The sequence below is a fragment of the Parasteatoda tepidariorum genome, chromosome X2, assembly GCF_043381705.1.
Source record: "Parasteatoda tepidariorum isolate YZ-2023 chromosome X2, CAS_Ptep_4.0, whole genome shotgun sequence".
Taxonomy (NCBI): Eukaryota; Metazoa; Arthropoda; class Arachnida; order Araneae; family Theridiidae; genus Parasteatoda; species Parasteatoda tepidariorum.
Window position 1 is genome coordinate 34,310,987 of NC_092215.1, and position 23,412 is coordinate 34,334,398.

General features: G+C 28.3%; 2 protein-coding genes across 6 annotated transcripts in view; one reads left to right on the forward strand and one right to left on the reverse strand.

Moving 5' to 3' along the window:
- The window catches only part of LOC107454836 (uncharacterized), a 41,727-nt gene extending 32,573 nt beyond the window's left edge, over positions 1–9,154 (forward strand). For all 5 annotated transcript variants that reach the window (XM_043050343.2, XM_043050342.2, XM_043050341.2 and 2 more), the window contains 2 exons: positions 3,369–3,531; positions 5,911–9,154. In XM_043050343.2, the coding sequence (XP_042906277.1) occupies positions 3,369–3,531; positions 5,911–6,029 (282 nt within the window). In that variant the 3' untranslated portion in view covers positions 6,030–9,154. The remainder of the gene's footprint in view (positions 1–3,368; positions 3,532–5,910) is intronic.
- Positions 9,155–17,563: 8,409 nt separating this feature from the next.
- Positions 17,564–22,985, reverse strand: LOC107454838 (uncharacterized). Its single transcript, XM_016072156.4, has 3 exons — positions 22,968–22,985; positions 17,870–20,292; positions 17,564–17,786 (listed from the first exon to the last, which is right to left on the reverse strand). Exon 2 carries the CDS (start codon positions 20,268–20,270, stop codon positions 17,871–17,873), a length of 2,400 nt encoding a protein of 799 aa, XP_015927642.1. The 5' UTR covers positions 20,271–20,292; positions 22,968–22,985; the 3' UTR covers positions 17,564–17,786; position 17,870.
- Between the last annotated feature and the right edge of the window lie 427 nt (positions 22,986–23,412).

The window sequence follows — 23,412 nt, forward strand, 5'->3', positions numbered from 1 at the left end:
GCATCTAGGAAATATGGTTCTCATAGTTTGGTCAGGAGAGCGGTTCAAAGCTTGGAAGCTTGTTAGTTTAACTTCTTGCGTATTTTACCATATCTCCAGAACTTTTTTAGTGAATTAAAAAAATTTCGCACACAACTATAAAATTCATTTATTTGAAATAATTCCTGAAGAATCAAATTTTAAATATTCCACTTCAACACACAATTCAAAATTTTTTCTACAATTATTAAAAAAAATATATATATATATACTAAATATAAATATGTACTAAAATTTTTTTGTGTAGAATTTTTATAAGTGTATGCAAGTAAAATTAATATTAAGCAGGGTTCCTACACGGTCAGGAAAACCTGCAAAAGTCAGGATATTCTAAAATTGAGCTAAAAAATCAGGATTTTTCTAACATATTTATAAAGTCAGGAAAAAGTCAGGATTTTTCTTACATATTCATAAAGTTAGGAAAAAAAAAACTACAGTTCATTCAAAGACTGACAGGCAAAAATAAAGTTTCAAGGAAAAATTCTGTAATCTGATAAAAATCTGGTAGCAACATTTTTCCAAAAAAGTTCTAACAAATCAGGTGGCTGGAAAATCTTGTGTGGAGTGGGCCATATTAATTTTCGACAACATTAAAAGGTACATAGAAGAGAAAAAAAATTCTCAGCCAGCCGGAATGTAAAAAATGTCGAAGACTGTGTTAAGGATCCGATAATGCTACCAAAGTTAGCATTCTTTAAGCTAATTTCTGAAGAATTTCAACCTTTTCTTTTAAATTTTCAAACCTCCAAACCTCTCAGTCCATACTTATATTCAAGTATATTGGAACTAACACAAAATCTTTTGCGGCATTGTGTAAAAAAGTCGGTTATAGACAATGCTACAACTGCAAAAAAAAAAAAAAAAAAAAAAAAATAGCAAGTATTGACTTAACAAGCAATGACAATCTATTAAGTGTTAATAATGTGAATATAGGTTTTGCAGCAAGTAAATATTTGAACATGATAAAAATCAGTGAGAAAGAAAAGGGATATTTCAAGTTAGAATATTGAAAATTCCTTTTGAAGATGGTCGAAAAAATACTCGAAAAAAGTCCATTGTTGTATGGTATGACAGGTGGCATTTCAAGTTTAGTTCCAGAGTTGATCATTCAACATCCATCCATTGCTCAACAAAGGATGGATACCTGTCTGGAAATTCTACATGTTAATAACTGGGTAGCTGAAACAACAGCAGAAAAAGCAAAAAAGGAATTTTTACTGTTCTGTGATACTGCCAAAAAAAAAAAAAAAAAAAAGAGACCAAGAGTTTCTTGCAGTTTAATCCACAGCAACAGAGATTAGATAATTTTTTCCGAAATATTTGCAGGGAGAAAAAAAATTTGAAAATTTGTGGGAGGTTATAAAAATTGTTCTTATCCTCTCTCATGGTAACGCAACAGTCGAAGGGGGTTTTCAATCAATAAAAGCTTATTGGTTGAAAACCTCATTGAAGACTCTATTATTTCACAAAGGCGTGTGTATGATTATGTTTCATTTCTAAGTGGAATAAAAGACATAGACATTAATGAAAAAATGCTAGATGCTGTAAAAGGATTTAGAACAAGATGGAGACATGCATTAGAAGCCCAAAAAAAGAAAAACAAAGGGAATAAAAAATCTGAAATTTCTAGAAAACGAATAAAAGAAAAGATAGATGATTTGAAATTAAGAAAATCTAAATTAACGAAAACTGCTGCAACAGAACTGGATGTTCTTGATTCAGAAATTGTCAAACAACAAAATATGTTGAGAAATATTATATAACATAGAAGCCCCTAAGTTTCCCCGGAGGCTTACAGTATTACAGAAATAAATTTAAAAATACTGAAAAAAAGAAGATATTTTTGATTTTATTTTTCCCACAAGTTGCATAATTTTTCTATCTGAATTTTTATTTGTACATAATAAACTTTTCTTGACTTTTTTCCCCTTTATATTTCAATATTATCGTTTAAAAGAAACGTCCATTTGAAGTGAATTGGTGATTTTTGAAAATTAATAACTTAATATAACAAGTGTTCTAGTATGTTTTAAGAGTAAATATTATTTGAGGATACTGATACATATCTCACAGATTTGATTAACCCTCTATATCCTGATGACACTCATGCATTTAGTTCCATTTAACATTAAATAAAATAATATTTCTATAATCCAACAGATTTTCTTAATCCTTTTATTTAAATAATTTTCGTATCTAACTACAAAAACACACTAAAAGTTTAATCTAATCATGATAATTAAAAATATGTGTCACAAGTTTTCTTAAAATATAAATTGGGATATAAAGTGCTGTTACACAATTCCACTCTCATATATAAGTGTTTATCCTATTCAATATATGATACTTATGACTAAGTAGCATGTTATGACTAATTGAAACTGCAATGTTAAAAGTTTTGTTGGAGTGGGAAATGGCAGGTCAGGAATTTTATTGTAAAAGATCAGGAAAAACCTGCAAAAGTCGGGATATTGTTTTCTCAAAATAGTGTAGGAACCCTGTTAAGGGATCCAAACTTTGGACCCCTCTCCTGACCAAACTATGGGAACCATATTTTCCAGATTGATAAAATTTTGTCTGCACTAATTAATTCGCATATTTGAGGTCACCCCTTTGAGCCATTAGGAATGAGTCTTAGAACGTGAAGATTCGATCATTAGATCACAAGTTATTCGTGGCTGTTTTTATTTTAAGCACAGTACATTAAAGCTCAAGACTTTCTCTAAATAAATAGTCTTTTAATAATTTTTTTTAACATTAATACATTTCTAATAACAAGCATTAGTGTTTTGTAATATGTTCTATGCATAAGAACAAGTTATAACTGAAAAACTAACAATAAATTTTTTTTCACCTATTATAAAAATCTGGAAAATTTGATAAAATAAGTCCGAAAATAAGGAATTTTTTTTTTTAGATGTTTGTACTCACTTTGAAATTTTTCCGAATAATATTTTGTGAAATTTGAAAGTTAACTTTAATCAAAATGGGAAAGTAGAATTTCTCTAGACTTCAATCTTTGAAAAATATTGCCTTAACTTCAAAAATTTGTGACAAAAATATTAAGGCTTGCCTTTTTTCTGCACCTATTTATATTTATTCTATAAATTTAAAAAAAAGAGCAGTTTGCAGAAAGTCATTGCTAAGAACCATGCATTTCTAACTGAATAAAAGCAATATGGGATTATGTTAAAACTAATACTATTAAATAAAATTTATCTCTTTTTAAAATAGAAAAATAAACTCTATTAGTATTTGTAACTCGTCTGAATACATTCTAGATATTTATATTTTATCTTATTTTACTAACAAATATTTATTTTTTATAGTTGTGTGCATTAGTAAAGAAATTTAAAGAAGCGGTTGCTCGTAGAAGCAGTAATGATTTTGACCCTGATTCTAAAGAATACGATGATTATAATGCCAAACTTAGAGAAGAAATACGCAATTTAGAGGTGGCTGCTACAAAGAAAGCTGAGAAAGAATATGAAGGTTTTATTAATGAATCTTTATTATTTTAGTATTATTTATTCCTTTTTGTCATTTTTTTTAGTAATGTCATGCTAAAATATTTAATGTTATTGACATTAATTTAGAAAAATAAATTGTATTCTTTTACCTAACATTAATTTGATTTTTAAGACTTTTTTTGTTGATGGGACACATAGAATTTTCAAAATTTGAAGTACTGTAAAGAATTGGCCATCAAACTTGGCCATCAAACTTAAACTTTTGGGATATAAATTCCGTGCTCATAACTGTAAATAAACTCTCTGAGAAATGATTACATGAATGAACGCATAACACACAAGAGAAAATAGCTTTCAGTGTTGGTCTGTCTTCTTAACTACACTCTAACCTTTACTGTTACTCATATTTGACCTTCATTTTATTTATTTATTTTCTGTATATTCTGAAGTTATCAGCAGATGACTGCACAAGTCATAGTTGAGAAAATAGCTTCCCAACAGCAGTTGAAATTTAATGAACTTGGTGATAAGTATACTTACCCCAGCCTTATAAAGGATTAATATACATTAATGTAACTCAGAATTGTTCTTAAAACTGATTGGAATTATATACAATATTTAAATGGTCTGAGTTTATTAATAAAACTTACCTTAAAAACATGCAAAACTGATTTTTTTATCTTTAAATCTAATAAATGGAGCATAACATTTGCTTGGGTGCAATTTTCATTCTATGCATTAGAAGTTAACTACTCCATCAACCAAAATTATTAAAAATGAAAGCTATTGTGCTGAAAAATTGTTTATAATATTTTTAATTGTTTTTGTATTAAGAGCTTTTTTGAAATTTTTTTTATAAAAAAAACATCAAAAAGTTGAATGATAGCATTTCTTTTTTCCAGCAACAAACTGGCATAAGATTTTGTTTTATGCATCTACAGAAAGAACTTTTTTCCATTATTGGAAATGTGAGTTTATAAAATTAATGTATCAATGAAAGTGAAGAACTGTTCAAAAATTTGATTTCAAAACTTTTGATCAGAACCTACTGTCATACCTACTGTCACATGGTCAGTAGCAAGTTGAATCTATTTAATGGTTTGTAAATGACATCTGTAATGACCACCCACATATATTACCATTTTACAGCTACGTATCTAGCCTACTTACTCACCTAGTTGAAGTTTTGGAATGAGTTGTTTAATTTTATACCAACAGTTTTTTTTAAAAAATTTCTTTGTTGCACACGGAATTTCTATAAATTGGGCTGTGCAATTAATATGTTTACTGGTTTATACACTAAATTGAACTTAAATCATTTTTAGGAACTTAATAATTTGTAATAATTAACAGGGATTATTATTCAGATATCCTCAAGCAAACTCAAATTTAATGAAGTAGTCATTCAAGTGCTGACTCACTAAAAATTTATTATATCCAAACTTTCTAAATGTTATTTTTAAATTCCTTACTGTTAATTTTACTTTTAAAAGTAGTATATCATTGCAGAATAAAATGCAAAGAATAAAATGAATTTCTATCATTACTCAAAAGGTATAAATAAAAGTTAATTATTTTTTTATAACTAAAAATCATACTGTAAGAACGTGTATTACCGTCTTCCCCTTGACCTTTTGGCTACTATAGCAGTTGCATAAGAATAATGTAAAAAAGAAAGCCAATTCTAAAACTAGTTCCAATTTTGATTAAAAATGCTGTTTACTTTTAAAAATGATAACAATTAGTGCATTTAAATTTTAATTCATTGCTTAATATGGTAAACGGAAGAGATTGTTTTGAATACCAATATGAAAAAATGGGCTTTAAGTAACTTATCTTTTAAGTAGCGTAGGCTTTAAGTTAATATTAATTTACTTAAAGCACATTTTATGTGGTAAAATGGACTTTAAGTAAATTAAGATTTCAGTGGAGAATAAATAAAACCAAATAAAAAACCAAATAATATCTCATAAAACTAATTATTGTTTTAACTTTATTTATACATTACATAAAGTTAAAGCATTTTTGCGATTGATATATACTATTCATTTGTATTTTAAATTAGTCCCTTTTGTTCATGCATACTATTTATGTACCATATTTTATTAGTAATATGCATAGAAATGTAATGAATAATGAATTTTGAAGTAATGAGAGTAATTTAATAACTGAACTTTATAACTAAACTTCATAAGTAGCAAACTGAGTTTTAAATTTATAAATAGAAAAAATATTTATTTAGGTTTTTCTAAACTATATCAAATTTATTTAAAATTATTGTTTTAGTTTAATTCATGAAATAGTTTTTAACAACCCGTGTTCTCGTAATAACAGTATTTTTTCATTGTGTTGCTTTCATTGTTGGTTTCTGTTTTTACATTAAAATATTTTTATCTTGCAGAGAAAGTTTCTAGAGGAGCTGCAGAGATGGAGTTCAAGTCCAAATATAACCACAATCAGTACTATGATTTACGATCAACTCGTGCAATCAACCGATTTCTGTTAGCAATGTTACGATAAACTGTGAACTTTTGAAGGTATAATAATTTTTGTTGACATTTTCTACTTGATCACCATTACAGATAAATTGAAATTTTCATTACTTCTACTTAAATTAACATCTTTAAATATTTTTTTGTTTTGAAACAACTTATTTGATTACAAAAGTGAAACTATTCTATGAACTCAATCATTTGTGAACGCAAATTGCAGTATATACTTGTCATTGTATATCTTCATTGATTTTTAAAAAAGTATTTTAATTTTGCTTATTTTTTCGTTGAACAAATTGTTCTCTATGTTATGTATCATAAGTACAAACTAATGTGCATAGCCATAGAGAGTAAATTTTTAAATTATTATTTTCATTTGAATTGTAAACTTCTCAACAGTTTTATGTTTCGAGATTCTGGTTTGGTGTTTGAAACATTGATGTGTTCGTATTTGCATGTCTAATATTTCATGATTTTAAAAAATGTGGTATGTATATGTAAAAGTTAAGCATCATGTTTTATATTATCATACTTGAACTTCATTTCCAGTGTTGCTAAAATAATACTCTTTTAAGAATGTGTTTTTATTTTTATTGTTTTAAATTATTACTGTTTTACTTCGCACATAAATAAATATCAATTAACGATGTGTGTAGTTTTTTTCATTTTGAGTATTTCGCGTGTGCTGAATGTTATGATGTTGCTCGTAAATTTGAAGAAAAAAAATTTTACTATTCAAAGTAAGTTGAGACCATTCTTTTTAAAAATTAAGTTTTTTTATTGTTAGTTTTTTAAAAAAAACAACTTTAAAACTACAAAAGTAATAAATTTTTGTTAATTATTTGGTCTGATCGCAAATTTTTTTTTCTGTAGCGGTATAAATTCAAATTTTAATAATTTCTACCTAAGTTAACATCTTTAAACACTTATGTTTTAAAAAAAAAATTTTTGATAAAAAAATTTTTTTTTTTTGTGAAACTATACTGTGAGCTCAAATATCTTGGAACGCAATTTGCTATATTCACGTGTCAATATATATACACGTATTTTTGTAAAATATTTTGATTCTTCTTGTCTTTTCAATGAACAAAGTATTCTCGATATATTTATCACAAATAATTATAAAATAATGTATTGAGCCACAGAAGTTTAACTTTTAAATCATTAATTGTTCCCATTTGAACTACATAATAAACATTTCTCAACACTTTTATGCTTTAAGATTCTGATTTGATGTATGAAATAATGATGTGTACTTATTTGTATGTCTAATATTTCAAAATTGTTGAAAGATATGCTATATAAATGCAAAAGTTAAGCATCTTGTTTTAATATTTTTAAAACTTCATTTCTTGTGTTGTTGAAATAATCCTCTTTTAAGAATGTGTTTTTATTGATTTCAATTTTCACTGTTTTACTTTGCTCATCAATAAATATCTATTATGTGATAAGTGTAATTTTTGCATTTCAAGTATTTCATGTATGATGCTTGTTATAGACTTACATAGCTGCCATCTATGTAACTGCTGGAACATCTAATTAATCTCTTGATTTATTAGGAATGCTCTTGATTTTCAATATTTTGCTTGATTTATTAAAACATCCCTTACAATTTTTTTGTACTTGGGTTATAGATAGAGAATTTAAGCTAGTACAGGGTGTGTAGCATTTTTAAAAAGTGCTTGAAGGTGCTTATTTTTTATTTACATTTTTTAAAAGTCCTTAAAGGTGCTTTTCTTATTAGGAGTTTGTAAAAAGTGCTTAATTTTCTTTAAAGATATTTTTTCTTTGCTGTGTCGATTGTCATTCTAAATTATAAAATATTTTGTGATTTTTACAAGTTTCTCTGCAATATTTATCATAAACTAGTTATTTTATCATGATAATGTGAAGTTTATGAAAATGTTTTTGAATTTTATTGATTTTACGTTTATAAATAAGGAACAATGGGGAAAAATTTATTATTGCACAGAGCCTAATTACATTTTTTCGTTTGGAAATTGATTAAAAATATTGTTTGATAACTTAAAAAGTACTTAAAAGGTGCATATTTTTTATTGAAAAATCTGACTGCACGTCCTGTAATAATAATGGTACTAAATAATGACATAAGTAAATTTAAATTAAAAAAAAATTCTTTGTTATATTATTATGTAATTTATTGTGTTATATAATTTACTATACTTTGATAAATGCAAAAATATTTAGTTTTTGCTATCACGTCATTTTTTTAAGTGGTAATACTGTTTAAAATTTGTAATACTGTTTATAACTTGTACTACTTTTTTTAAAGCTTGTAACTGTCTTTAGATGAATTTTATACCTTTTACTATTCCAAACTGTGAATTTGAGAAAACAATGAACATTTTAAAAAGATTTTATTCCAGAAATTTTCATTTAATGTTTCTTGTAAAGGGAAAATATTGCTGGAAATTAAAACTTTTAGATATTCGCTCAATATTTTATATCCCACTATATACTAAAATATTAAAAAAAATCCCTGAAATTCCCTTTATTTAAAGTAAATTTGCATAAATATTTATCATTTTATGAAATTTACTTGATTCTTAGCCTTTTAGCTATGTGTTTGTGTATAAATTTGGTGGTTTACCTTTTTTCCTTTCCAACTAGAGTAACGTTTTAAAGTATTGTAAAATAATCAAATATGTTTCTTATCCTTTTAAAACAGTTTTTTTTTTCATTTCTCAATATTAATGAGACAAGTCATCTACAATACATGCTATTTATAGCATGCCAGTTATAGAATCTCTGAATTATTTATACTCTGTTTGATAATTTATTTTATGGTATTTTTTTAAAAGCTTTTTTTACATTTTTCTTAAAGGTTAATGCATCAAGACGTAAGAGATCTGAATTAAAGTGTCTATTAAGCATTCGTTAAATGATTTTAAAAAAATCGCAAAATCAATTCTTTTCAGTCCCTTATGCTTAATTAGCCATAATAAAACCTCTTTATCAATATCTTCATAATTATTTTTCAACTGAGGCAAAAAATAAAAATTTTGGATATTGTATAACATTTACTGAAATATTACAAGGGGTTAAGTTAGAAGTTCATAGGACTTAGCAAAAATCCTTTAAAAAATAACAAGTGTTTATATGAATTTAAATCTAAAAATATTGTTTTCATTTCTTATTTAATAAAATTATATGATTTTAAAAACTTAATGTATTTTACCTTTTGATCTAATTATTGGATTTTTGTATGCAAAGTTGCAGTTATGATAATGTTAAATGCTGTCAGAAGCATGTTATTGAGTTCAACTAAAATACTAAAGCATTCTTTTTAAAAGCAGTAATTAAAAAAAAATAGGACAGGGTATATTTAGAAAATATGTTACAATTTAATAACAAAGAGAGTTCAGAAATTTAGTTAATAATTCTAATTAAAAGTGTATTTACAAAAATTTGAATTTTACCGATTCATATCTATTGAAATTCATGATTGATATCAATTTATTTAGTCTTACACCCACTGCTACTCTTTCAAATTATTCTAAAGCATTCAGATCTATTTTTAAATATGTTCATTCAGAGTGTGTAACTACGCAATTTCACTCATAATTAGCCCACACTACTCAATACATGAATATAAAATAATGCTTAAAAATATTTATTTTTTAACTGCTTCATATTTATAATTCGGTTATATTATTGCATTTATAAGCAGTGAATTTCTTCAGAAATAATTTGATTATCATAATTACTTCATTCCATGCTTCCAACTAAGCTTAAAAACCTTTAACTTGGTATTACATTTAAAAACAAGATGTGAGATCTTTTACATTTCTAATGAAAGGTTCAATATTTTTGAAATGTACTAGTTTTTTTTATCTATATATAGATGTTTTTTGTGCATTTTTTTAAAAGGGAAATGTGTAGTTATTAGTCTTAAATTTTACAGAATAATTCAACATTTTGCATTTTTTCCATGAAACATATTCTATGTTTTTCTCCAAATAATTCATTCTCTATAATTCAAATAAATATTTTTTAAGTTAGTATTTTTTTGTAAATATATTTTATATTCTTTAAAACAAGACATAAATGCATGTTGAACTGATTTATTTCAGTGATTTAAACATTTTAAAGTGCAGAACTAAAAACATGCTGCAATTATTGTGCATGACCAGTGAAATAGTTTTGTGATCAAATTGTTTGTATTTTATAGTTTAAACAATGTTTAAATTGTTATGTGTAGAATGTTCTGTAATGATTGCCTTTAATAAATATATTTTAAGAATTCCTGCCAAAAATGTGAAAAGCTGTACTGTGTGCCAAAAGGGGAGCACCTTGTATAACTGATCTAAATGTACTAGGGCTCAATCTAAGTTTTAAGGAGGTAACTTTAAAGATGTTAATTAGTCAGTGCAGACAATATTTTAAGTTATGAATTCAGGCACATAGACATACTTTCTCTGAATAAGTATACCTTATTTTCTACAGATTTCTGTCCCTCAAAATCTATGGAATAATTGCAATGTGGAAAATACGGTTCCAATAGTTTGGTCAGGAGAGTTGTAGAATGTTTGAACCCCTTAATAATAATTTAACTTTTTGCATATTACGTTGTATCTCCACAACCTTTTAAGCCAATTGAAAAATGTTTGCATGCAATTATAAAATTCATTTATCAAAGAATTCCATGCAAAAAGTATATTATAATTATTTTATTTCAAAATAGTAAAAAAAAAAATTTTATTGTATACAATTTTAAAGAATGTAATCTTATATAGTAAATTGCAAAGTTTGAGTGAAATCAGTTGAATAGTTCATGAAAAATTGAATTTTGAAAATGTCACTTTTTTAAAATTCAATTTCTTGGGAACTATATGATCAATTCCATTCAAATTTAGTATTTTACCATGTAGAAGTACATTCTTAAAATATATGTTAAAATTTGTATGCATTACAGTTTTAAATATCTTCGACTATTATTAAATAAAATAAATAATTAAAAATAATTTTTTGTCTGAAATTATCTTTTGATAAACAAGTTTTGTAATTGCGTGCAAAAAGTTCTTGTGATATGGCAAAATACGCAAAAAGCAGAACTAACATTATTTGGTCCAGACTTTTGCCTGCTCATATGAGACCATATTTTGTAGATTACAGCTACCACTCATGTTTGAGGGCCAGGAATCCAAATCCATCGTAAAAAAGGGTATGTTTATTCATTAGTATGTTTATGTATGTTCATTCCTAGTACATTTTTGTGCATTGTTTCATAACTTAAATTATTGTCTGCACTAATTAAATGGCGTATTTGAGGTTACCTCCTCAAAGTATTAAGATTGAGTCTTAGTACATTAAAATTCCCTTATTAGATCAAGAGTTATTCAGGGTTGTTTTTTTTTGTCCTGTTTATTGGTAGTCACATATCAAAAGAGAGATTGAAAGTGGAGAATAAGAAGAGAGTAAAATAATCTGAAACCAGTTTATTTTAGAAAACTATAAAGAGAGTCAAAAAATAACATTCCTGTTTTTGTTTGAGAAATAGCTGATCTTAGTTGATTTTAAATCTTTCTCTCCTTTTATCAACCTTAATAATGATTGGCTATAGCGTGTAAATATTTTTCTCATTTACATATTGATTTGTTGCTTCTAACTTGCATATTTTATGCAATATTTACAAGAAATCAATTATATATGAAGGGTGGTCATCACAGTGCATCTATTATGTTGTGTATATTCTTCTGTGTACCACAACTTTTATTTACTGTGCAGTAAAAGTTTAATCCTGTAACTATTGTTCTTTAATATTGTAAAGATCAGTGTTTCTCAACCAGAAATACTCAAAGGATCAAGGATCGGTTTAATATCTTACTGTTTTATCACGGATTAACCAATTGTGTAACCACATGTAGGTAGCTAAGGAATGCAAGTAAATATGAAATAAATTAAAGGGAAATAATAAACATTAAAAAAAATTAGTTGCTAACTAACATATCGATTCTAGATGTCAAACCAAATAGATCAATATGTAATGAAGAGGCCAGTTTAAGTTGATTCAAATATTTTGTTTTAATAAAACTCATTATCGAAGATGTAGTTCTCTATAAATAAGGTGAAGAAAACGGCAATAAAATCTTAATTGCTATTTCTTAAAGATGGGGATATACTTTTCTAATTTTTATACAGAACTGAAATGTGTTCGTTGAATTGAATTGTAATTTTAATCTTAATACTAAAAACAGTTTAATAAATTCTCCTTCTGCTGTAATAAGATTGTGGATTTGTGAATAGTGTTTGGGGACTGGCTGTTGAGAAACAATGTTCTAGATAAATATGGTTGATAAATTTCAAACCCATTTTTTGCACAGAAAGCCAGCTTTTTTTTTATTATTCAGTAAAATAATTTTGCCTGGCTGGGCTATGTTTCCTTTATTTTTCCTAGTTATTTAGCAGTTACAGGATTAATAAGTTTACATTTTTCTATTCTATTGTGAAATATTGTAAACTTAAATGTTGGAAAATATTATGTTCTATATTGTGTACTTGATAGCCATAACTACTTTTCATTTTAATTCTAATTTGAAGTTTTATGCGAGACAATATGTTTTTGTGTCTCATTTATGTTTTATTCTGTGTAATGTTTTTTATTAGCTGTGCAATAAATGTATTTCTTGCTTTTGTGTCCATTTTCCGTCTCTTTCTTTAATATTTATTACTTTTCTACAAGTTGTGACTACATTATTAAAAAGATTTTTTTATAATATAATCTCAAGCTCCAATTAAATGTGTTTGCTTAAAGTACTATTTTCTTTAATCTCATTCTTTTTAATATAATTGTATTTCTACATAGAGAACAAGGGATCAAATCTATAGCAGATCAGCCATAATAGATCTATTTTTGTAAAAATAATAATGAAAAAACAGCAGTCTATCCTGCTTTATTACTGTTATGGAAAACCAGTGGGAAATGAAAATGTGACATGAGCCGTTATTTTTAAAAGCGGAATAAGTCCATTTTTATCAAACAATCGTTTATTTTTTTTTAACGATTTTAACAATCATTGCTTTTCAAAACTTAATAAAATTATAGTATTGGATGCAAGCTAAGTTTATTTACATTTGGCAATGTTTTTTTGATTTTGTTTTTTTGAATGCTAACTCTTAAATATCTAGATATAGGAAAAAAGGTGCATACATATGCAGTCATATCAATGTGATCACCACCTACTTTCGGCGTCAACGTGAAATAATCAATAGCAGAAGGATGTCTGAAGGGAATCTGAAAACATTGCAGTAGTTGGCATAATGCAGAAACGGAGCGATTTATCCTTAAGGTATCATTGGCCTTCGGGCCTAGAGTGGAAGCATTATTTTAGCTGTTCGCGAAGGAACTTCGTTAATTATTCGCTTGCTGTCATGGTAAAGTATACCGTGCATGGCAAAATGACACTAACCAAAATCAGTGCTGTGACAAATGTGGTACACCACAAGCAATAGATGACAGAGGTGAATGACGGCTGCCAAGATGCATTCGAACGAGTATTCTGTCTGTTGTTCATGGACGGCGAAGGCTGAAATTTGCATGCCAGTACTGCATTTGGACACCCACCGAGTTGCCACAGGCGGCTTTTTCCAAACAATTAAGTTTTATGCTGCATCGGACAGGTGGAAGTTGGTGTGTAAGTCTGAAAGCAAATACCATGCAACAATTGCTGGAGAAGGAAGCATTTTCTAGATGCTCTCATCATTGAAGGAGTCCTGGCTGACCATGCTCACCTCTAAATGGAATTGTTTTCCCTCATGATAATGGCATCTCCAAGCAGGACAATGCGACGTGTGATAAAGCTTGCATCGTTCAAAGAGCAACAAGAGGAGTTTACAGTTTTCCACTGGCCATCAAACTACCCAGATTTAAATCCAGTTAAAAATCTGTGGAACCACCTCTTTGGATTGCTCGTGTCATGGATTTTTCAACCACGTAACATAAAGCAGACCATAGCACTGAAGTCGTCGTGGCTTAATATCCCAGAGAACATCTTCAAGAACCTAACTGAATTACTTCCTGCCAGTCTCGCAGCGTCCGCTTTTGGAGAGATGGTTATTCTAGCTTTTAACTGATGATCCCATGAATGTGACTAGACTGTGTTTATCTGTGTATTGATGAACGAAATAATTTAAAAGTCCTTAGAGAATTACGTAAAAATAAAGCAGACCATAGTACTGAAGTCGTCGTGACTTAATATCCCAGAGAACATCTTCAGGAACCTAACTGAATTACTTCCTGCCAATCTCGCAGCGTCCGCTTTTGAAGAGATGGTTATTATAGCTTTTAACTGATGATCACATGAATGTGACTAGACTGTGTTTATCTGTGTAGTGATGAAAGAAATAATTTAAAAGTCCTTAGAGAATTACGTAAAAAATAAGGAGTAAAAACGTAAAAAGTTCAGAGCCTCTAACATTTTTAATATTGCAAGGTAAAATGAAATTCATTTAGTATGAAAGACTTAAGAAGTTGCATTCTTATTGATACAATTGTAGCTTCAGCGCACCTTAAGGTAAAAACAAGTAACCATTACTTTGAACATGTTATTGACAATTACATGTTATAAGAGTTTTAGTCTTAAGGTCCCTTGTTGTCTGGATTAAGGTTGCTTTGATTTGACAGATTCAATACATTTTAAATATATACAGTGCACAAAACAGAAAGCAGACCATCTTGAATAACTTTTGGTCTAATGATTGAACCTTCGCTTTCTAGGATTCATTCTTAATGGTTCGAGCGGGTGACCTCAAATATGCTAGTTACTTTAATTGTAAGGTATATTATTTATTTACATAATTTTAAGGTATTTAATTTTACATGGTAAAATACAAAATTTGAGCGAAACGGTTGAATAGTTCCTAAGAAAGTGAATTTTATGTATAAGACTTTTTTAAAATTCAATTTCTCGGAAACTATTCTACCGAATTCGCTCAAATTTTGTATTTTTCCAAGTACATGCTTGAAAATGATGTAAAAAGTTGCATACTTTGCAATTTAAAAATTTTCGACTATTATTAAATAAAACAATAAATATTTAATAAAATTTATTTTTTGCATGTAATTATCTTTAAGAAAGCGAATTTTCTAATGGTGTGCACAAAAATTTTCAAATCGCTTAAGTTCTCGAGATATGGTGAAATTGGCAAAAAGTAAAATTAACATTAAGTGGGTCAAGCTATGGGGACCATATTTCTCCGAAACTTGAATCCGTTGAAGAAATGCTATATCTATTCAGAGAAAGTATTTTTTTGTGTCTGATTTCGTAACTTAAAATATCGGGTCTGCTCTAATTAGTTTATTTGAGGCTGAACCATTAAAAATGAATCCTAGAACGTGAAGAACCGATCATTAGATCAAAAGTTATTCAAAATTTGTCTTTTTTTTTTTTTTTTTTTTTTTTAATGGAGCACTATGCACACACTTATAGTTAGTGAAATGGAAAATCCCCAGTAATTTTCCTTTATTTTTCAAAGAAATATATTTAATAAACCGTATTCAGTTTTGTCAAAATAAGGTACAAACACTGTAGTAAAATTCTGGTTTTGTAATAAAACTTAGATATTTTCTAAACATGTTCTTGAAGTTGTCAGAAATTATTCAAGATAAAAGTATTTCCTATTAAACATCATTGCAAACTTGATACTAGAGAATTAAAAAAAAAAAACTAATTATTATAGTAATTTAACCAGTACTGTATACCATAAATGCCAATTTCGATTCTTTCCGAGGATAATTGCTTAGTGGTAGTGACGATATAATTGGAATAGGTAAAAATAACTTTATTAATTTGTCAAAGCTTGCTTAAAGATACGATAATTTGAATAATTTGTATTCATATTCACGATTAATTTATTTAATGTCGTGGTGATCAAAATCATTTAAAATTACAAATGATTATTACCACTTTATATAAATAAAATATTGTGGAGAATACATAATCGTTTGCAGCTCTGAGTAAGGTCTTTTTTCAGGGATGCATCATAAGCTCTCGGGAAGTATTTTTTATTTTAAGGACAGCGTACGTATATCGATCAATTGGTTATTAATGTAACTTTTTTCTAATTTTTTTTAATGCATCTTAAAAGAGGTTTTCGTTATTGACAAGAAAAGAGTTTGTTAAATTATTTGTAGTTTAGATTTGCATTAATCAAATATTATGGTAGTAAAATTTATTAATTAGTTACATACTTTAGAATTTTTTTTAACGGGTTTTAATGATTTTTTTTCAAAAGGTCTAAAAAAAAATTTTCTGAAATAATTTTTCTGTTGATTTTACAACATTTAATGCTACACAAAATTACCGTGAGAGGTTTTCTTGGTTTTTCCGTCCACGTAAAGTAAATAAGGGTTAGTTATAGCAAAAAGTCCTTCACGAAGGTTAGTTCTAACACTGCTTGATCGAGGAGTTACCCTGTCTTCTGGGTTGGGTTCGAAATTACAAGGCTCCGGTTCATTGATAGTTGTAAAGGCGGAGCTGGGTCGGCTGTTTAACGATAGTTAAAATAAAATATAAAATGAAGAAAATTTTCATGAATCATCGATTTAAAATCAAAGTTAAAAATAAAAAAGCATTCAAAAAAGTACTTTTTCTGCAGACATACATTTTTCCCCCTGATGTGTGAAGTTCAGAGAATAATTGCGACTGCTGTAATAAGTTTTAGTTAATCCAAATATTAGAAATGAATTTTCTTTTAATAAATATAACTTATTCCGAATGGAAAGAACTTAGGGCAATATAGCGATTAGCCATACTTATACAGAAGAGCATTTTCACTGTTCCTTAGCATTTTTTTTCCAGATAAGTACTTTACAATTTTTTGAAAGTACTACTGTTTAACAGCATAATGCACAGAAACATCTTATTGCCTATAAGGGAATCTGTTAAATCAAAATGGTACTTGGAATAATTTGAAAATGTGGCATATAATTATATTGGCTTATAATATATTAAATTTCTTTTAATATTTTTGTCCTTAGAAATTTAAATTATACTGTTATTATATAAACTAACACAGCCTTTGAAGCGTGTTTGTGTCTCACACACACAAACAGCAGATCTCGTTACTTAATAGAACCATTTGAACATCCTTCGTCGCTTCAAAGATGAACAAAATCAGAGGCAAACATTTCATCGAAAATAAAACAGTTTGAAGATATCAATTTCGCATAATTTAATCTATGCACTAAGACGATGTCTTAGGAAGGTTTTGGCATACGAATCTTTCAGAATTAAACATCATTTCTAAGTAAAAAGGATCCTACTATGGCAAACAAGGATAGGACTGTCCTCCGAGCAATAGATTACAACGTTGCTGTCATCAACATTTAACACTTTGAGCAATATTCAAATGGTTACAGACAATTGACACAATGTACGGAACTTCGCTGATTATTATATATGAGTATAATGCGATTTAATTTTTTATTTTCTATGTTACCACAACTTTAAGTAGAATTTCTGCATACAAGACTTGTCATTAAACTTAACGTCAATGAAATGGATGTCATTAAAATCTAACATAAAAATAAGCTAAATTCAGTTAACACTTTAAATTTTTTTTTATTCAAACTACAAATAAAGTTATTTATAGTTATGTCTCATTAATTAAATTCAAAACAATGTTCATACAGTTACATTAATTCGTCGATATAACGTAAAAAACAATAAAGTCACAAAATTTATATGCAATTTGTATAATTCATACATCACAGTTCATAGTTTTTGACTAATTTTGATAGACATTCTCGATTGTTGTTGTTTTCCTGAAAATGTAAAGCATAATTAGGATTATAATTAAGATAATATAATAAAGATTACATAAAAATTGAAATATCCTAAATATTACCTTAATTTTCTGCAACATTTAGGTCTTTCACTGTAACCACAGAATTATCAGAAGTTGAATCTCCAGAAGATGAATTTTCCTCAAAGAGCGTAGATTGCTGTTCTTGACAATTTGTCTCCAAAGTATTTTGATCGGCGTGATTCAATTCGTATAGGGGGATTTCATCAGTGAATGCTTTATACTGTTGCTTTACACTGTTCGCAGGTTTATTTGTTCCCACTTTGTTTTTCAAACTAAATACAGTGTTTTCACAAGCACCCGTCCATTCGACTGGATCAGCATGCTTTCCATTTGGACTCGAAGACATACAGGCTATTTCATTTGGCTCATTTTTATCGGTTTCGGTAAATTCTCCAAAACTTTTAAACCATCGTTGCTGGATTGAAAGTAAGTTATTAGCAAATTTGTTTGTTTCATCTCCAAAGTCTACCTCTATCGGTGTGTGTTTTTCATCTTTGTTAAAAGAACGATCTTTGCAATTAGTCTCTGAAATATTTTGGTTTGTATGACTAGTTTCATGGGGCGGGCTTTCATCAATGAATGCTATTTTATGATAAGATTGTTGCCATACTTTTTGTAAATTTTCACAGCTATCAGATTTATTTGTTTCAGATTCGTATTTCAGAGTTAGTAATGCATTTTCAACATCAGTCGCTTCATCTACATCTAAATACACAGATTTTAATGAACTTGAAGACGTGCATTTAATTTCATTGACTATGGGTTCACCTATGTCAATTTCTTCTGATTTCTTGTTAATTTCTTCATTTCTCTGTTTCCTTAAAGAATTATCAAAAGAATTGTATTCTTTTGTGGAGGAGCGTCTTACTTCACAATCATTTATCCCAAATTGTTCATTATTTTCAAAATTAACACCTGCTTGTAATATGTCTTTACCATTTGTTAATAAGCTTTTATCGGAAAAATTAGAAAATTTCTCAGGAATAAGTTTTACTTCACCAGTTACAAATCTATTAAGTACATTACACATTTCTGTAACACTTGAATCTAAATTTATGTCCGAACATAATTTTGTTTCATGTTTTTCGTCCTTTCTTGTCGTTGTAGAAGGGATTATCTTATCTAGAGCTAAGTTTAGCACTGATAGATTGCTTTTAGTCTCTTCAAATCCTTCCACCAAATGATCGACACAAGAAAAATCAGGCTTATCTTCGCTGTGGAGAGTTTCATCGTACAAACTCAGCACCGCACTATTATTAAAAGCATTTCGTATGTGATCAGATACTGGCAAGGATTCGTACGAACTGCAACTGAAGACTCCTTTATCGTATGTTTCATCATTATGTTTACTGTCTAAGCTTATTTCTGATGAAAAAGGATATTTTATTTCTTTCAAACTTTTTTCATGTCTGGAAGTATTTTTTAGGGCATCTTCAATTAACATCTTTTGAGCTAGTTTGAAATTCATAACAGCAGAATTGGTTGTATTCAGCTTTACTGGCAAGGACAATCGTCGTTTAAAATCCGTACCAAAAGCTTCATTTTTCCAGTTATCTAAGTTAGTTCTTGTTCCTAAATCTTTATTCTCAGGTATTTGAGATTGGTCAGCCTTAAACATACTTAAATCAGTACTTACGTTCTGATGATTCTGCAAAACTTTGCTTAAAGGACTAGATGTTTTGTGTTTATTCGCAGCTTTATCGTCAGATTTAACACTTGTGTTATCAGATTCTGTTTCTTTTAAACATTCGAAATCTAAAGCTTCTAGATCTAAAGCTAACTTATCACAGGAATTTAAAAAAGTATCGACATTTCCGAAAGATACTCTTTTATTGTTAGCATTTTCAGCGTTTGCAGTTTTAACTTCAGAATCTTCGATACAGACTAATTGACTATTAAATCCATCACTGATTGTAGTAGACGAACTGGTCGAGGAGCTATAACAACCATTTTCTATTTTTGAATCTACTACATCACTTTCTATTGACATGTAACTAATATTTGAACCGTCAAAACCAACAGATGGTGCCGTAACATTTTCAACTTTCTCGTATGTTGTGATTTCAGTAGCAAATTTACAATTTTCGCATTTGTTACTTTTGCAATTTCCTTGAGTTATAACGAGTTTCTGAGTAGAGCTCAAATTGTAAATAATTACATCTGTACTAGATTTAGAACCGGCGTTTTCAAGTTGTTTCGATTGCTCCTCAGTTTGAACGAATGTAGAAACTTTAGGACTACTTCTATGCGAAATGTTTTGAGTATCACTGTTCCTAGTAGGTGAAACATTCAGTAAATGTGATGCTGGCAATTGAAATATATCTGCAATTACTTTACAAATGCAAAGGAAAGTAGAATGCATGCTGTTAGCTAGTATAATGGCAATCTTCAAATATGCTAAGATTGTGAGCAATAAAACCTTTTTTATTAGTAGGTACATTGTGCTTTCAGGGCGAAAACATCTAAAAAAAATTAAATTTATTAAAAAAAAATTGGATTGCAAGACAATGTTGAAAAATAAAGTTGAATTATGTTTGTGTTTAGGTACAATGAAATAGAAAACATTTAAAGCATAAATATTGTAGTTGCAAAGTATCTCGATGGGTTTTAAAATACGGACGCAGCTGAAAACGTGCCTTTTCAGTTTTCAACCCAAATTTAACAACTAAAGGAGGAAATTTTCTTACTTAAGTACTAAACATAATAATGGACAAAGCCCCGGAAATCGGGGTTTGTAGGTAAATTATAAATGTAGCTTTTCAGGGGTTGTCTTCGTATTCAGAACTCAAAACGATAAAGTGAGTTTGAAAACTCTTAATTCCTAAAACGTAAATTTAAAAACACTATTATAAATTTATAGCAACCGTGGTAATCTTGTAAAAACAACCGTGAACTTTAAAAGTCTTTAAAAAAGTTCTTAAGGCTTACAAACAATGCCTTAAAAACAAAGTCTCAAAAATTTTGAGAAAATTTACCAAGTGATTTATACAAATGGGCGATATCATATTGGGAATTTCTTTTGATTCATTAATTTTTTTAAAAAAGAACAAATGTCAAAGTTTAAAAAACGGAGTAAAATGATATGTTCATTCTAAAATTTTTTTTTAACCATTTTTGTAAATACGAAGCTGCGCCCTATTCTTAATTGAGACTTAACGCCATCTGCTTGACAAAACTCGAATATATTCAAAGCAGGAAGGCTCGATTCAAATGTGCAACATCATGAACGAGACGCTTGTTTCGTTTATAGTGCAATGCAGATGCATCGAAATCTGTTGCAAATTTGCAATGACATGAAATGATGGGCTAAGATACTCCGTCAAAGTACACTATTAAACAATACCTTAACTATAATTCAAATACAAAGATTTTATTAACAGTAAATCTAAAGAGGATTTCTTGTAACTCTTTCCATAAGGGTAATAAGTCACAGATTATAAGTTATAGACTCGAGGCAACACTTATATAACTACCATTTTGTCCTAAATAAATATTTGGGCTTTAGAAAGGACTAACTGATAACGTATTTTAAAGTCTTAAATTTTTTTGAAAGCCACGCAAGGCAAGATTTTTCCACTTTGATTAAAATTATTAAAATAAATAATTCGCATTTTTTTAGTCCAGATTTTTAATTATTGAAAATTAGATCACAAAATGATTCTCATTTTCGCTTAACTCAACTGTAGTTTTTCATCACATGGTAGTTTTGCGATATTTTCAAAATTAGAATAGAGGTTGATAATAAATGTAGACAGAACTCTAATTTACAGGAATAAGCGTTACAAGCTCACAAAATACATAAAAATACCATATTTGCTAAAAAAGCATTATTTCTCGATTTAACAGAGCATTGTAAAACAGCTTTAATGGCGGAAGAGCTTGATGGGGATTTACAGCACCAGACAAGGATGTAAAAAATATTTTCTTAAAAAGAAAACAAAAAACGGTAGGAATAAAATGAAGAAAACCCATATTTAATTGTAGAATGGGTGAAAAAAATCGAATGCCTGCTTATAAACTATATTAGATACCAAATTTTGAGGTGGAAACTTAGAATTTGGGAAAGACCATAAGTACTTGTATTTAATTATTTTGAAACTGAATATACACCATGAATTTCATTCCATGTTACGTGATGGTTTGATTAGTGAGGTTAAAATGTGAAACAAATAGCAAAAAAAAAAAAAAAGAAAAAAAATTACAAGCATGTACGATGCAATTAAGTTAAATTTGTTTTTACATTTCCCCCGATTACATCTGCATAAACTTGAAGTACACATTTTGTACAGTTTAAAAATTGAAATATTGTTGTTTAAAATACGGTATTTGTTCAGATTAAAACACAAAGTACAATCAAGCTGTATTTCTAAACTTAAACACAAACAAACAATCAGGATTAATACTGAAAAAAAAATTCTTGACTAAACAGTTCACATTCTTGTCTAAAAATATTTTTTTAATGTGCTGTTGAACAAAAAGAAAGGCGTCACAATTTCATAACCAATGGGGCAATGTGTTCAGCATCTCTCACAGACCACCCCTACTTCGCAGACAAGTTGGTACTCAGCGATCTAACCCTGAGTGGGCTTCAAGCCGTCCCTGAAGATCGAACCCTAGTTCCTCGCAACGACAACCAGTACCTCTAATAGATGAGGCAGATAATTTTAATTTTACACTATAAAGAGCTGGAAGCAATATAGCACTAATTTAAAAATTGTTTAGGAAAGTAAAATGCTTGCGTACTGTGCTGTGATATAGTGAAAACCCTATAAATTTGCGATGTATCTATCTGGAAATAATATTTAGGAATAGTTTGATGTAAAAATGAGGCGTATCACTATGGTGGTACATCCTAGCTCTTATATAATATGCAACAACATCTGCGTTCAGTAATTTTTCATTAAAACCAAAATTCGATATTTAACATTACGCTTAACCATTATGAGGTACAATTCCTTTGCTAAGAATTAACAAATTCAACAGATTAAATCAGAAAACATCAACTTTATGAATATTCATTAGGTTTAACGTTAAACTAAAGACATTTTACTAAAAAGGTATTAAATTACTAATTTTTGTGATTAATAATTCTCTTAAATGTTGAATTTAACCTTAGCTTCATGTATATTTTTCTCACCTGTAACATAACACAATAAAATGAAAGTCTCATGTATTCTGATGGAAAGAGTACAATTTAAAAGCTTCTGTAATAACATTTAACAAAAACATGTCTAAGAAATAGATGAAACTTATTGCTAGCATAAAACATACTTACTCACAAAAAGATGAATTAAGCTGAATTATTAAAAAAAAGTAAATTGAATAACATAAACAGTAAATTAAAACATTAAAAAGCGTGATTTAGCTCTTGACTAGTAAATCCACACATCTAAAAACATAGCACAGAGAAATGAAATTTGAAAAGAACTAAGTTTTTCCAGCGGTTATAGATAGAATATGTGCTTCTGAAAATGCAGAGCAAGTGGTTCCTACTAAATATTTTTAATTTTTGAGAATAACCCGTTTCTTTTTTATACTGTTAAACTTTTTCAACTTTTTTGAATTTAATATATTTGATATGG

What these genes read in the sequence shown, in the direction of transcription:
- LOC107454838 (XM_016072156.4), bottom strand. Translation starts at nt 20,270, where the DNA reads ATGTACCTACTAATAAAAAAGGTTTTATTGCTCACAATCTTAGCATAT.